Source organism: Propithecus coquereli, unplaced genomic scaffold (genome assembly GCF_000956105.1).
Source record: "Propithecus coquereli isolate 6110/MARCELLA unplaced genomic scaffold, Pcoq_1.0 Scaffold456, whole genome shotgun sequence".
Lineage (NCBI taxonomy): Eukaryota > Metazoa > Chordata > Mammalia > Primates > Indriidae > Propithecus > Propithecus coquereli.
Genome location: NW_012150352.1, coordinates 193,865 through 207,501, shown reverse-complemented (window position 1 = coordinate 207,501; position 13,637 = coordinate 193,865). Strand labels below are relative to the sequence as shown.

At 37.1% G+C, this 13,637-nt stretch overlaps 1 protein-coding gene across 1 annotated transcript in view; it reads right to left on the bottom strand.

Annotated features, from left to right (window-relative positions):
• CPNE8 (copine VIII) overlaps window positions 1–13,637 on the bottom strand; it is a 247,662-nt gene that overhangs the window by 194,763 nt on the left and 39,262 nt on the right. The window contains exon 4 of the mRNA XM_012654995.1: window positions 1,867–1,970. Within this exon, the coding sequence (XP_012510449.1) occupies window positions 1,867–1,970 (104 nt within the window). The remainder of the gene's footprint in view (window positions 1–1,866; window positions 1,971–13,637) is intronic.

Here is a 13,637-nt window from a genome sequence, read left to right as displayed (position 1 = left end):
GGATAAGAGCCAGCTGTTAGAGACCGTCAACAAGCAGTTGCACCAGAAGTTGACTGAAACTCAGGGAGAGCTGAAGGACCTGACCCAGAAGGTGGAGCTGCTGGAAAAGTTTCAGGACAACTGTTTGGCAATTCTGGAGAGCAAAGGCCTGAACCCAGCTTTAGGCAATGAGACTTTGGCATCACGGCAAGAATCCACGACAGATCACACAGACTCTGTGTTGCTGTTAGAAACTTTGCAAGATGAGCTGAAGCTTTTTAACGAAACAGCCAAAAAGCAGATGGAGGAGTTACAGGCCTTAAAGGTAAAGTTGAAGATGAAAGAGGAAGAAAGTCTCCGATTCCTAGAACAGCAAACCTTATGTAACAGTCAAGTAAATGATTTTGCAACAGCCATTGAGGAAATGGAGCAGCTATTAGAAATGTAATAAAAAGCAAGTGGCCAGATGGCTCCCTCTGGGGGATAAACTCTTAGAGGAAGCCACTTAGGACATCTTCTTGGCCATGATCTTCTGGGACTCACCACCTCCAAAATGAAAACAATTTCTGCAGTAGGATTAAGGACAGTTTATGCTGGAATGGCGGTTCCTCCTTTAAGCAAGTTTTCCCAACCTTCAGGTTTGTCAGCCCTCCTGAGCCACATGTCAATAATTGGGGCCTACAAGTGTGCGACTTAGAAGCTTGGATTGACCTCCTGGGCAACCACTTGATGCTAGCTAGCACACTATTAGAATTGGGGGAATAAACCAGTCACAACCAGAGCAACTAAAATGTCACATTCCAATTTTAGGGAAGAAACCTTAATTACAGGTGCTGTATGGGAGACATCATTAAGGAGCCATGTTGTCCCCTTCTAACTTGGAGCACTTTCTGTCCCATTCTGGTTGGACTTCTGTACCTCATTATTAATTTATGAACTTAAAGTTGTTTGAAATGTTTTTGGCTTAATGGGTAAAGGTGTAGATAGTAATAACATGTACTTGAAACAATACACCTTGGAGCTTTTAATGTAAGTCACTTCTGGTTTTTTTTTTTTTAAAGTGCTACATTTAAAATAAATATTTCTATAAATTTTCTGACTATAACATTGAAAAAAAAAGTATTTGTAAATTGTGATAGCATGGAACAAATTATTTTCAGCTGTTTAAAATAAGACATATTTTTAAATACTTGTGATGTTCATAAACTACCTTTAATTATTTTGATATATAGCATCCTTTCTTTCTTAATAGCATCCTTTCTTTCCTCCCCATCCCCCCCAATAGGTTTTCTTTTAACCCTATCCAGATACTTCAACAATCACCACAATTCACCTCTATGGAAAAAAAAAACTCTACAATTAATAACATCTTATAAACACACTGATTCATTATGAAAGTAATAAGAATTTTAAAAATATTAGAAATGCTGACCCTACCATTGTGATCCTTGTAAATACAGGCCATCCAGGGATAAAAGGAAGCAATAGTTAAGCAGAGATCCATGTAGCGTGCTAAGAGAAACTTAAAGATCTGAGAGACATCAGTCATGGGAGTGGATGAGATCACTTTGGAGTTTATATAGAACTTGTAAGAAACCCACTGAGGCACAGGACATTTGGAAAGAATGTTCATATATACTGCCCGGCATGGTTAAACTGCTTACTTATTTATTCAACATTTATTCGAACCTACAAAATGCAAAGCAGTGCTCGAGATTCTGCTTGGGCCACACTGTGAATGGAATTAATCTGGTTTCCTGCCAATATAATCCAGATTCAGTGCAACCATAGGACTGCACTGAAACCCCACTTAGTAACCCCATTTTAGGTTACTAAAATTATCTTCAAAAATCAATTTTAAAAAATGCAGGTTTTAGCAGAACTTACAAGTCAAAACGAAGATTCTCTCTTTCTTCAAAGAAGTAGTCCAGAATAAATTTTCTTACAAAATCAGGATTTAAAGTATTATCGATTACTTCAGTTCTTCCAAACTGTTGAGAGAAATGAAGGGGAGGGAGAGGGGTGAACATCAAGCATTCTATGGTGACTCATTGCAAGTACAGTACTTAACATGATTCCTTTAAAACATAAGCAATAAATATCCAATGATTTTTATCAAATAAAGCCTTGTAGAGAAATTTTTAGAGATCAAATCATGCCTCTTATTCACTCAGGGAAATCAGAAAATGAGCCCTGAGCTCATTCAAAAATCAGTTTCTCCTCAAAATTTATATAACGAACTCTAATATTTCCTCTCCTCTTCTCCCTACTTGAAAGCCAAATCCCCTTCTAATCAAAAGAAGTCATTCTAACCTTAAATTTAAATTTATTATAAATTATTTTCCTAACCTTGTATATAACTAAGCCAGGCAATACATACTCTTAAAATTGCATGGGTCAAAATACTCATCGCTCTCATCCCTAATGTTTACAGGAAACAGTGCTCTGCACAATACAGTTTATTACTCATGTTAGGGGAGAACTTTCTTATAATCTCCTACACACTTACGTCACAAAAATCAGTTGGTTTTGTTTTATCTTGTTTTAATTCTTATGGTATCTAGACAGCTAAAATGGGATCTACCATTTTCATGTTTTTAAGCTAAGTGATGCACTTTAGCTTAGAAAAAATAGTTTATTCATCTTAGAGCAAGTGGAAACCAGGAAGGAAAATTCCACCTCTAGTCCTCCCTCCTTTCACTGTGAAAGCAGGCCACTAGGTACTGCTCCTAAAGATAGAGAACAAATATAAACTTTACATCTCTTTTTTGTCCTTGGCTTACATTCCTCCTTTCCAATTGCCATGGAATCCTAATGAGAGGATTTTAACCTTGGTTCTCAACAACCCTATGCAATCAAGCATGCTGTCTTATCAGAGAACCAACTTTTATTAAAGTTCAAGGAAATATTATCTTTTTAATAGAGAACTGTGCTAATCCCTTAAAATGTGAGGATCATGAGCGTTCTTAGATTTTCATAATAAAACTATGGTATAAAATATTGATGACCAAGAATTTACTAGGGCTATGAATCTCACACACACACACACACACACACACAACTAATTTTCAGAGCCTTCTGCCATTGGACAATGTTTTATATCATGGACCAATATCATACAATCAAACCATAACCCAGGTAAGTAATTAAAGATTTCAAATATATTGAGCATTTACTTTGAACAACAATAAAAATTACAGCCAACATTTATTGAGTACTTACTTTGTTCCAAGCATGTTTCATATATTATTTTAAATATTTACCATAACACTGCAGGGTATTGTTAGTATAGTTATTTTAGAAATAAGAAAATTGAGGCAGAGAGTCCCAACCTAAGTCACTTTGGTTACAAAGTCTGCATTCCTTCTAGGACTCTCCTCTATTTAAGCATAAAACATGGTAGGTCCTGAGGAAGAGCCTACAATGAACTTACACATTTTAATTTTCTAATTTTGAGGGAATGGGAATAAGAGAATGCACCCAAATAACCAGCAGCTGGCAAAAGTGCAGAGCAGTGGTCAAAAAATTTAAGGGTAAACCAGAGGGGGCCTGGGCCTTCCCAGCCTTCCCACTCCTAGGAGGCAAAATGGTTTCTAGACCACAGTGGAGAACACCCAAGTAGTAAATGCACAACACTCTCAAACAGAAGCTCAGCCAGTACCCATATTCCCAAATATTTAGATTTTAACCCAAACCTGCATTCAGAAGGAAATTTAGAAAATAAAATGAGATTCCCGGGTAAGTCCCATTGATGTACAGGCTAGCAACTTCCCAGGGCCTATAAGCCACTAAAACACCCACAAGCCTGTTTCTGATGGAGCACTGGCTTGTCAGCAAGGAGGTGGCCGAGTATACTCTGTTATCTCTAATGAAGATTAATTTGTAGCCATTAAATTTCTGGTGTTAGCTAATCATCTATAAATCATGACTATATCCATTACAATATGTCTTCTAACACATAGCCCTGACATTGCTTTTGGCACTATCACCAGTGACCTTCATATTGCTAAATCCAGTTGGTCACCTTTTGGCCCTCATCTCACTGGAACTCTCAGTGGTATCTGACACAGCCGTCCACTCCTTCCTTTTTTTTTTTTTTTTTGAGACAGAGTCTCACTGTGTTGCCCAGGCTAGAGTGCCGTGGCATCATCCTAGCTCACAGCAACCTCAAACTCCTGGGCTCAAGCGATCCTCCTGCCTCAGCCTCCTGAGTAGCTGGGACTACAGGCATGTGCCACCATGCCCGGCTAATTTTTTCTATATATTTTTAGTTGTCCAATTAATTTCTTTCTAATTTTAGTAGAGACGGGGTCTCGCTCTTGCTCAGGCTGGTTTCGAACTCCTGAGCTCAAACAATCCGCCCACCTCAGCCTCCCAGAGAGCTAGGATTACAGGAGTGAGCCACCGCGCCCGGCCCACTCCTTCCTTTCTGAAGCACCCTCTCCTAACCTTTTAACATCACGTTCCCCTGTGTTTCTCCTCTTCTCAGACTCTCAGGCATTCAGTCTTTCATTGTCAGAGCACAGTTCTAAGCACTCTTAATCTCTCTATAGTCACTCTTTTATTAGATTACTTCATCTGTTCCTGCTATGCTGTGAATGTGTCGCCTCCAAAATTCAAGTGTTGCCAATGTGATAGTATTAAGAGGTAGATCGTTTAAGAAGTGATTAGGGGCCGGGTGCAGTGGCTCACGTCTGTAATCTTAGCACTCTGGGAGGCGGAGGCGGGCGAATCGTTTGAGCTCAAGAGTTGGAGACCAGCCTGAGCAAGAGCGAGACCCCCGTCTCTACTAAAAATAGAAAGAAATTAGATGGACAACTAAAAATATATAGAAAAAATTAGCCAGGCATGGTGGTGCATGCCTGTAGTACTAGCTACTCGGGAGGCTGAGGCAGGAGGATCACTTGAGCCCAGGAGTTTGAGGTCGCTGTGAGCTAGGCTGACGCCACGGCACTCTACTCAGGGCAGTAGAGTGATACTCTGTCTCAAAAAAAAAAAAAAAAAAGTGATCAGGGCATGAAGACTCTTCCCTCATGGATGGCATTACAGACCTTACAAAAGAGGTTTCATGTAGCATTTGACCATTGTTTGCCCCCCTGCCCTCTGCCATGTGAGGGTGCAGCAAAAAGACCCTCATCAGATGCCAGCACCTTGATCTTGGACTTCCCAGCCCCCAGAACTGTGAGAAAATAAATTTCTGTTCTTCATAAATTACCCAGTCTCAGGTATTCTATTATAGCAGCACAAAATGGGCTAATACTGTTCCTTTGGTTTTAAATCCCATCTACATGATAATAACTTCCAAATGTATGTCATTAGCCCAGACTCAGCTCTGAGCACAGACTTGTATGTACAATTGACTTCTTAATTTACATATGTGGTTGTTTTACAGGCCTCTCAAAATTATCATCCAAATGTAAGCTGTTCATTTTATACCACAATCATCAGCAATCCTGGTGCTTACCAAGTCTACCTCTTGTCAATGAATGATACCACCATCTGCTTGATTCCTCAGGCCATAATGGAAGTCATCAATCTCAACTCCTTTTTAACTCACCATCTCCTATTCATCATTGTCTCATAAATTATCAATTTTAACTCCAAAAAATGCCTCACAGCTCTCTACTTCTCTCCATAACTCCTATCATCAGCATAATTCAAGCTTTTTATCTCTCTCATGGACTACACCAATGGCCTCCTAACTTACACCTCTGCTTCTACTCTTATTCTCCTTCTGATTCATCCTCTATATAATACCCAGAGTAATCTTTTGAAGACGGTAAACTTGGTCACATCATTTCATCAGCCTAAATTTTTTCAATGGCTTCCCATAGTACATAGAATAAAACCTCTTTTCCTTGATCTACAGGACCTGGCTCCTGTCTTCCTCTCTGACCTCATTGTAGGCAGTATCCCCTTCGCTTTGCCTCAGCCTCCTCGCCTTATTTTAGACTCCTTTCCACACCAAACACTTGCCCACCTTATGGCCTTCACACCTGCTATTTCCTCTTTCTAGAATGCTGCTAACCCCACTCTTGCAAGGCTGTTTCTCATTCTTTAAGCCTCTGCTTAAATGTCAGCATTCCAGCTCTAAAAATTCAATCTAAACGTGGTCCTCTACTCCCACAATTATTCTCCCTCATAGCACCTGTTTTTCCCCCTTCATAAAACTTATACTTTGGAATTATATATTTACGTTTGTTCATCTTATATTTCCTCTAGTAGACATTAAGATCCATGAAGGCACAGGACACACATATGTGTTTGATTTATACCTGTATACAATTGAACAAATGGTTAAATAAAGAATATCTGCAATATATTGTTCAGAAAAAAATCAAGGGTAATATGTATTATAATACAAATTTTGATTAAAATGTATGTGTATATATATGAATATATATACAGATAAAAATATAAGAATATATAAATATCTAATTATTTTTTAATTTGTTATGCATTTCTGGGTTTTCCTAATTTTTTGCAATGAATACTATTTACTTTTAAAATCAGAAACAAAAAATTTTCAGGCTATATTCCTGTTTTGAATTCATTCTATTATGAAAAATGAAAACTGCAATAATAAGAAATCCACAGATACATTATGACTATTTCAGCTCATGGGAAATATGTTAATTCTTTTCCAGAGGCTGGAATATACTAGCTATCAACCAAGTGATTAATTTTTTTGACTTGAAATCAAAATTTTTCTTGGCTAATGGCATATACTACTAAATAAAAAATTTTCTAATTCTTGGGAAAATGTACAATAGTATATTATTCTATGCATATCGGAAGGGTTTAAAATTTTGAGGAAAGACAATATTTGTTGAAGGTATATACCCAGAAATAGCTACATTTGAAAGAATTGTAATTTGTGCCCTAAAATGTCTCATTCTGAATATCAATAATATTAGATTATCAAAAGTACCTATAAACCTGATTATAATAATCTTTGGCATAACAAACATATACAAATATGGGACAGTCAAGCACTTTTACATAATGATACAGTATTAAGTTTTCATCTTTGCATAATTAGGAAACTTGTTCTTTTATTCACCAAGTATGAAAATTTTCAGTTATATGAAAAAAGTATGTAAACCCGAATTTGTTAGAACATAAAACACTGTTCCTCGTAAAACTCTATGCAAAAAATTAAAAAAAAAAATTCACAATCAAGTCTTTGAAAGTTTCCCTGTGTTTTATGCTTGAGCTAATTGGATAAATGGCTACTTTTCCAATTTAGGAACAAATCTTGCAGAAAATGATAGAACAGAAATACTCCTGATTTCTAATTCAACTAATTGTTAAACTGCTTCAGAGGAGCAATACTGGAAAGAACATTCAGTAATTTCATCTATTTATGGCACCAAGCAGATGAACTCTGTTGTGATGAAAATGTTCAGAAAGTTTTAATATATGATGAAGGCCCAGCACAACCACCCAGTCTCACATTCATTTGTCACCTGAAGTGAAAGTGATGAAGCGAAAAGGTCATCTGAAATAGTGCATATCTTTAATTCAATTATTGTCTTATAATTAGATCTTAGTAGCCATGAAATACAGAGGATAGTTTCTAGAGATTAGACAAGAAGAATAAATTAACTGTGTAGGACAGACAGAATGTTAAGACATAATATTAAGATAAATTCAACAAGAAAGTTCAATTTAGGACTATAAATATCCAACTTGTATAAAAGATACCAAATACACACACACACACACACACACACACACACATACACACACACACAAAGATTTACATTCTCATACACTTTCTCTTGGAAGTAGAACACTGGCCTCATCATGGTCCTCTTCTAAGGTAAAGAGATATATTTCTGTTATATAACTTATTACCAAGGTATTTTTTTCCCACAAACCAATGACCTGAAATTCACTTAATTATAACAAGACAAGTAGAAAATCTGAAGACTTTGTCTAGATCTTACATTATTATAGATCAATGAGATGTAGCTGTAGACATAGATATAGATAATATAGATATACATGTACACACATACACCCCCCCGCCACACACACACACAGAAAGAGAAGTAAAGTGATTTCCTTCTAATATTCTTGGTTAAGACAGTATATTTCACATAAGGTACTTTCATTCAATTTTTAGGATCTTCTGTTCTTAGGAAAACAACTAAATCATTGATCATCAACGAATGGATATCTTGATGATATCTCTGTAATTTTCATGCATAAAATATAGAAAGGACTAAACCACCAGCTTTTAAAATTAGATTATAGCATTTTAACACTTTAGCTAAAACATTTTTAAAAATTATAGCATACACTTAAAAATAACAATATTTTTGCTGGGCATGGTGGCTCACACCTGTAATCCAAGCACTCTGGGAGGCCAAGGTGGAAGGATCACTGGAGGCCAGGAGTTTGAGACCAGCCTGAGCAAGTGGGAGACACCATCTCTACCAAAAATAGAAAAAATCAGCTGGAGTGGTGGCACATGATTGATTGTAGTCCCAGCTACTTGGGAGGCTGAGGCAGGAGGATTACTTGAGCCTAGGAGTTCAAGCTTGCAGTGAGCTATGATGATGCCATTGTACTCTAGCCTGGGCAACAGAGCAAGACTCTGTCTCCAAAAAATAAAAAATAAAAATGAAAGTCCTCCAAAGCAATAATTCCTCAATTTTTTTATAATTATTAAATTCCAGGGCAGGAGGATGACTGTGGAATAAAAACTTACCTGTTGGGTACAGTGAACACTATTCTGGTCATGGGCACACCAAAAGCCCTGAATTAAGCATTATACAAGATATCCATGTAATAAAAACGGTTGCATTGCCCTCAATATTTTGAAATGAAAAAAATAAATTCCATTACTGCCTTTTAAAGATTTTGCAACACACTTTCTCTTTTTCTGAAAATATTATATAAAATACGACCTTTAGGCAGTTTGACCACTGATATTTTTTAGTTCTCAATGCTTATTTTTGTGTTTCATTTATTTAATTTGATTTTGTGTTGATAATTTTACAGAAGAACAGACACATTGTAAAATTCAGCCTAAGAATTATTTTAATTCACAAGTGATCATAACAAACTTTTACTTTTGCCAATGGCAAATTAGTTTGTTTCAAACCAACTCTTCCTCTGAGAACAACCAAAAATGTTAAAATAATTTTTTGGAAGCACCAGAGAGCTAAAAGAAAGTTACATTTTATGGAATTAAAAAGCTGGAGAAAAGAGAGGCAGGATAGGAGCCCTGTAGCACCCTGTGTTGAAAAAAAGAGGCCAAATTAGGCAGAGATTTCAGCAGTCTCATGAAGCTGGAGGAGACAAAGGAGTTGAAAAACACAAAGAAGGTATATGCATATTCACTCTATATTTCTTTCCATTTTTCAATATTTATAAACCTTAACAAAAGAGAGAGAATTAAAAAAGATAAGTCCACAGAAGTTTCGGTTGGGACCCTAAAAAGCTACAGTTGAGGAGTAAGGATGAATCCAAAGAATAATCCTCAGGAGGAATGAAAGTCAGCTTAAAGTTTTTCAAATTTTTGTAACAGAATGAAGGTGAACTTTTTCTAGTTTTCTTGTCTCTCCAGAAGTAATAATAAGCCCACTCTGGAGAAATAAAAAAAAAAAAATCATTCAGGCTGGGCATAATGGCTCATGCTTATAACCCCAGCACTTTGGGAGGACAAGGTGGGAGGATCACTTGAGGCCAGGAGTTTTAGATCAGCCTGGACAACAAAGTGAGACCCCATCTCTATAAAAACTAAAGAAAATTAGCCAGGCATGGTAGTATGTGCCCTGAGTCCTAGCTACATGTGGGGCTGAAGTGAGTGGATGGTTCAAGCCCAGGAGTTTGAGGTTGGAGACACGCCATTGCACTCTAGCCCATGTGGACAGAGCAAGAACCTGTTTCAAAAAAAAAAAATTCAAAGCTTCAAATTATCTCTAATTTTTCCTATACAACATTCAGCAATTATCTGAATCAGATATGAGGATTTCTCCTTCTAGTTCTAATGGAGTAGCATGTAGCAGACCAATACTCCTGCTGAAAAACAGAAAAAATAGATAAAACACAAAAACTAATTGCTTGATATTATTTGAGAGATGCACAGGCAGCCAAAACTTGAGAAGCCCAATTTTGAGGAGAAGAGAAGTTGATCAGTATAAACCCAATTGCTGTGTGGGACAAAAAGAGATGAAGAAAAGAGAAAGTCCAGAATAAATTGGAAATGGAAAAAGAAACAAAGCCAGGAAATCTCAGCAAATATTTAGCCATCATTCTGAAGACTTCATGACTGAACGAAAGGAAGAGCTTTGTGAAGTTAGAAAAGCTATCTAAACCCAGGTTCCTTTAAATTTCAGGAACACTAAAGGATAACAGTCAAATTGCATACAAAGTTACCATCAAAAAAGAGATTAGAGAGTAGAATAATACTCTTATAAGAAATGAAAGCACGCCAAAAGATATACTCAGATTGGTGACATCAGCAAGATGTCAGAATAGGAAGCTCCAGGCCCTCGTTCCCCTGTAGAGACACCAACTCAACAACAATATATGGGCAAATTCCCTTTGTGACAAATACAAAAACTTGTTAAAACCTCCTGTACTCCAGGCAAATGCAAAACCAGCCACACTGAAGCTGGCAGGAAAACTTGTGGCGTTCACTCACTATAATCCCTGCTCACGGCACAGCATGGTGCAATTCTGAGAAAGGTCTCAGCTCCCAACTTTTCTGTGGGGAGAATAAGAGAATACTAGATCATGCATCAGACATTCTGACTTTTTGGAGGGCTGCCTGAGGAATTGGCTTCTGTCTTGCCTGAATCACAGCGCTAACAGGAAAGAGCATAAAGTTTGGGGCTGCTGAGAGAAAAAAAAAACAAAACAATAATTTGGATTAATACACATTCATTCACCATATTCCCTCCCTCCATGTCACCTTGGAAAAAGTGGGAGAAAACCCCAAATTCCCAGCTTCTCCATGAAGAGGAAAGCAGTTGAAGTGTGCATCCAGCATTTGGCTTCTTGGGGTCCACCCAAGAAATGGTTTCTGTTGTGCCTGTCTCAGAGTACTAACAGGATCCGGCTTGTTGCTGGTCCCAAGGACCCACCGTACAGCAGACAGAGGCTGATATAACACAATGGCCTCTCCTTGGAGGGAAGAAGAAAAGAGTGGAGCAGTTGTCTAATATTGTAGCTTTTGGAGGGGTAGGGTACTGATTTCAGTCTTGCCCAATTAGGAGTGCTAATGGGACCCAGCATACCCTAGAAGCATGCAGGGGATGCTCCAGGGATGCTCGGAAGAGAACAAAAAAGGACTGGTGAATTGGTAGCTCCCAAGAACATGCAGTACTTGCAAACAAACATCAGAGGGAGCAAAATATTATGACAGACACACATACACACACACACACACACACACACACACACACACACACACACAAATGGCAAATCCCTTTAATTGGGGATTTAAACACTGAAGTCTAGAGAAGATATATTCGGACAAAGGGCTTTGGAGGAACCAAGGATCTCTAGCCAGAATCACTGGTGAAGGTCTTTCCCTATATGAAGCAAGTCAATAAAAATTGGGAGAGGTTGAGAGTTTTTTCAAATATGCAGTTCCTGATAACAAAGTTACAAGGTACATGAGAAAACAGGAAAATATGGCTCAATTAGATGAATAAAATAAGTGTCGGTGAGAATGCAGAGAAATTGGAACATTTGTACACTGTTGGTGGGATTATAAAATGGTGCAGTCATTATGGAGAACAGTATGAGAGTTCCCAAAAAATTTTAAATAGAATTATCACATGATCCAGCACCCTGCTTTTGAGTATATATTCAAAAGACCTGAAATCAGGATCTTGGAGAGATACGTGCACTCCCATGTTCACTGCAGCATTATTCACAATAGCCATGACATGGAAGCAACCTCAATATCCATCAATGGATAAATGGATAAAGAAGGTGTAATACATACGTACAAACCTTAGAACACTATTCAGCCTTAAAAAAGGACACCCTGCCATTTGCAATGACATGGATGAATCCAGAAGACATTATGCCAAATGAAATAAACCAGACACAGAAGGACAAATACTACATGACACCACTCATGTGAGGAATCTAAAACAGTCAAACTCATAGAAGCAGAGAGTAGAATAGTGGTCCCCAGGGATTGAGGAGAGGGGGAAACTGAGAGGTATTAGTCAAAGGATACAATTTTTCAGTTATACAAGATGAGTAAGTCCTAGAGATCCATTGTACAGCACGTTGCCTATGGTTAACAATGCTGTATTGCATACTTTAAAATTTGCTATAGGCGTAGATGTTATGTTAAGTGTTCTTACCCCTGGTGTAAGGAACAAGACAAGGATGTCTCCTATCACCACTTTCATTCAACACTGTGCAAGAGGTCCTTGTCAATACAATAAGTATCATGATTAGAAAATAAGGATAAAACTTTTAGTTTAAGAAGAAAAGTTTTAAAAATCTATAAACTATTATTAGTAAGTAATTGAATAAGGGCACTTCAGGGTTATTACCCAAAAAATAAGTGATATTTTATATACCACAATAAAAATTAAAATTGAAAATGATGACTTATATCAGCATCAAAAAAATCAAATAAGTAGGAATAAATCCAATTAAAGATATATAATAAGACCTCTACATAGAAAATTATAAAACATTACTGAGAGAAACTAAAGAAAACCAGCATAAATAGAAGAGTATCCATATCTGTGGATTATAATTCACACTATTTTATAGATTTCAATTCTCTCAAATTGATCTATAGTTTCAATGCAATCACAGCTTTCATAGTACATGTGTGTGCACATGCATGTGTGTGCATGTATAAACTGACAAACAGATTCTAAAATTTCTGTGGAGCTGTACAAAGCTAAGACTATCGCAGAACAGGGTTCAGAAAACTATGGCCTATGGGCAAAATCTGAGCCACTGCTGGTTTTTGTAAATTAATTTTCACTGGAGCATAGCCTTAATCATCCATTTATGTATTGTCTATGGTTGCCTTCATGCTACGATGGCTAGAAAGACCGCTGGGTCCTCCCAGCCTAAAATCTTTATCCTGGTCCTTATTTAGTTCTGCCCTTTTACAGAAAAAGTTTGCTAACCCCTGACCTAAAAAATCCTAAAGAAAAAAAAAAAAATACAAAGCACACATAGCCAGCACTAGTTATTGAAACAAGGTCCTCACTTACACAGTTATCTCATTTATGAAAAAGGTGATATGATTGAGTAGTGGGGAAAGGAGATCCTCACAAATCCCACAATAAATGTTCTGAGGTCAATTAGATACCACATGGCATTAAAGTAGATTTTATCTCAAATAATACACAAAAGTTAACCTCAGAGGAATCATACATGTAAATATGGAAGGTAAAACAATAAAACTTTTAGAAGATAATACTGGGAAACATCATAGTGGCCTTAAGGTAAGAAAGATTCCTTAAACAGAACAAAAGCACAGATCATAAAGGATCTGTTACGATCATAAAGAATCACATTACTATGTTGGATTAAATTAAATTTAAGAACCTTCGTTCATCAAAATATACCATTCAGTGTATGTTTTTGTCAGCTTTGTCAAAGATTAGATTACCATATGCAGCTGGTTTCATCTCTGGATTCTCAGTCCTGTT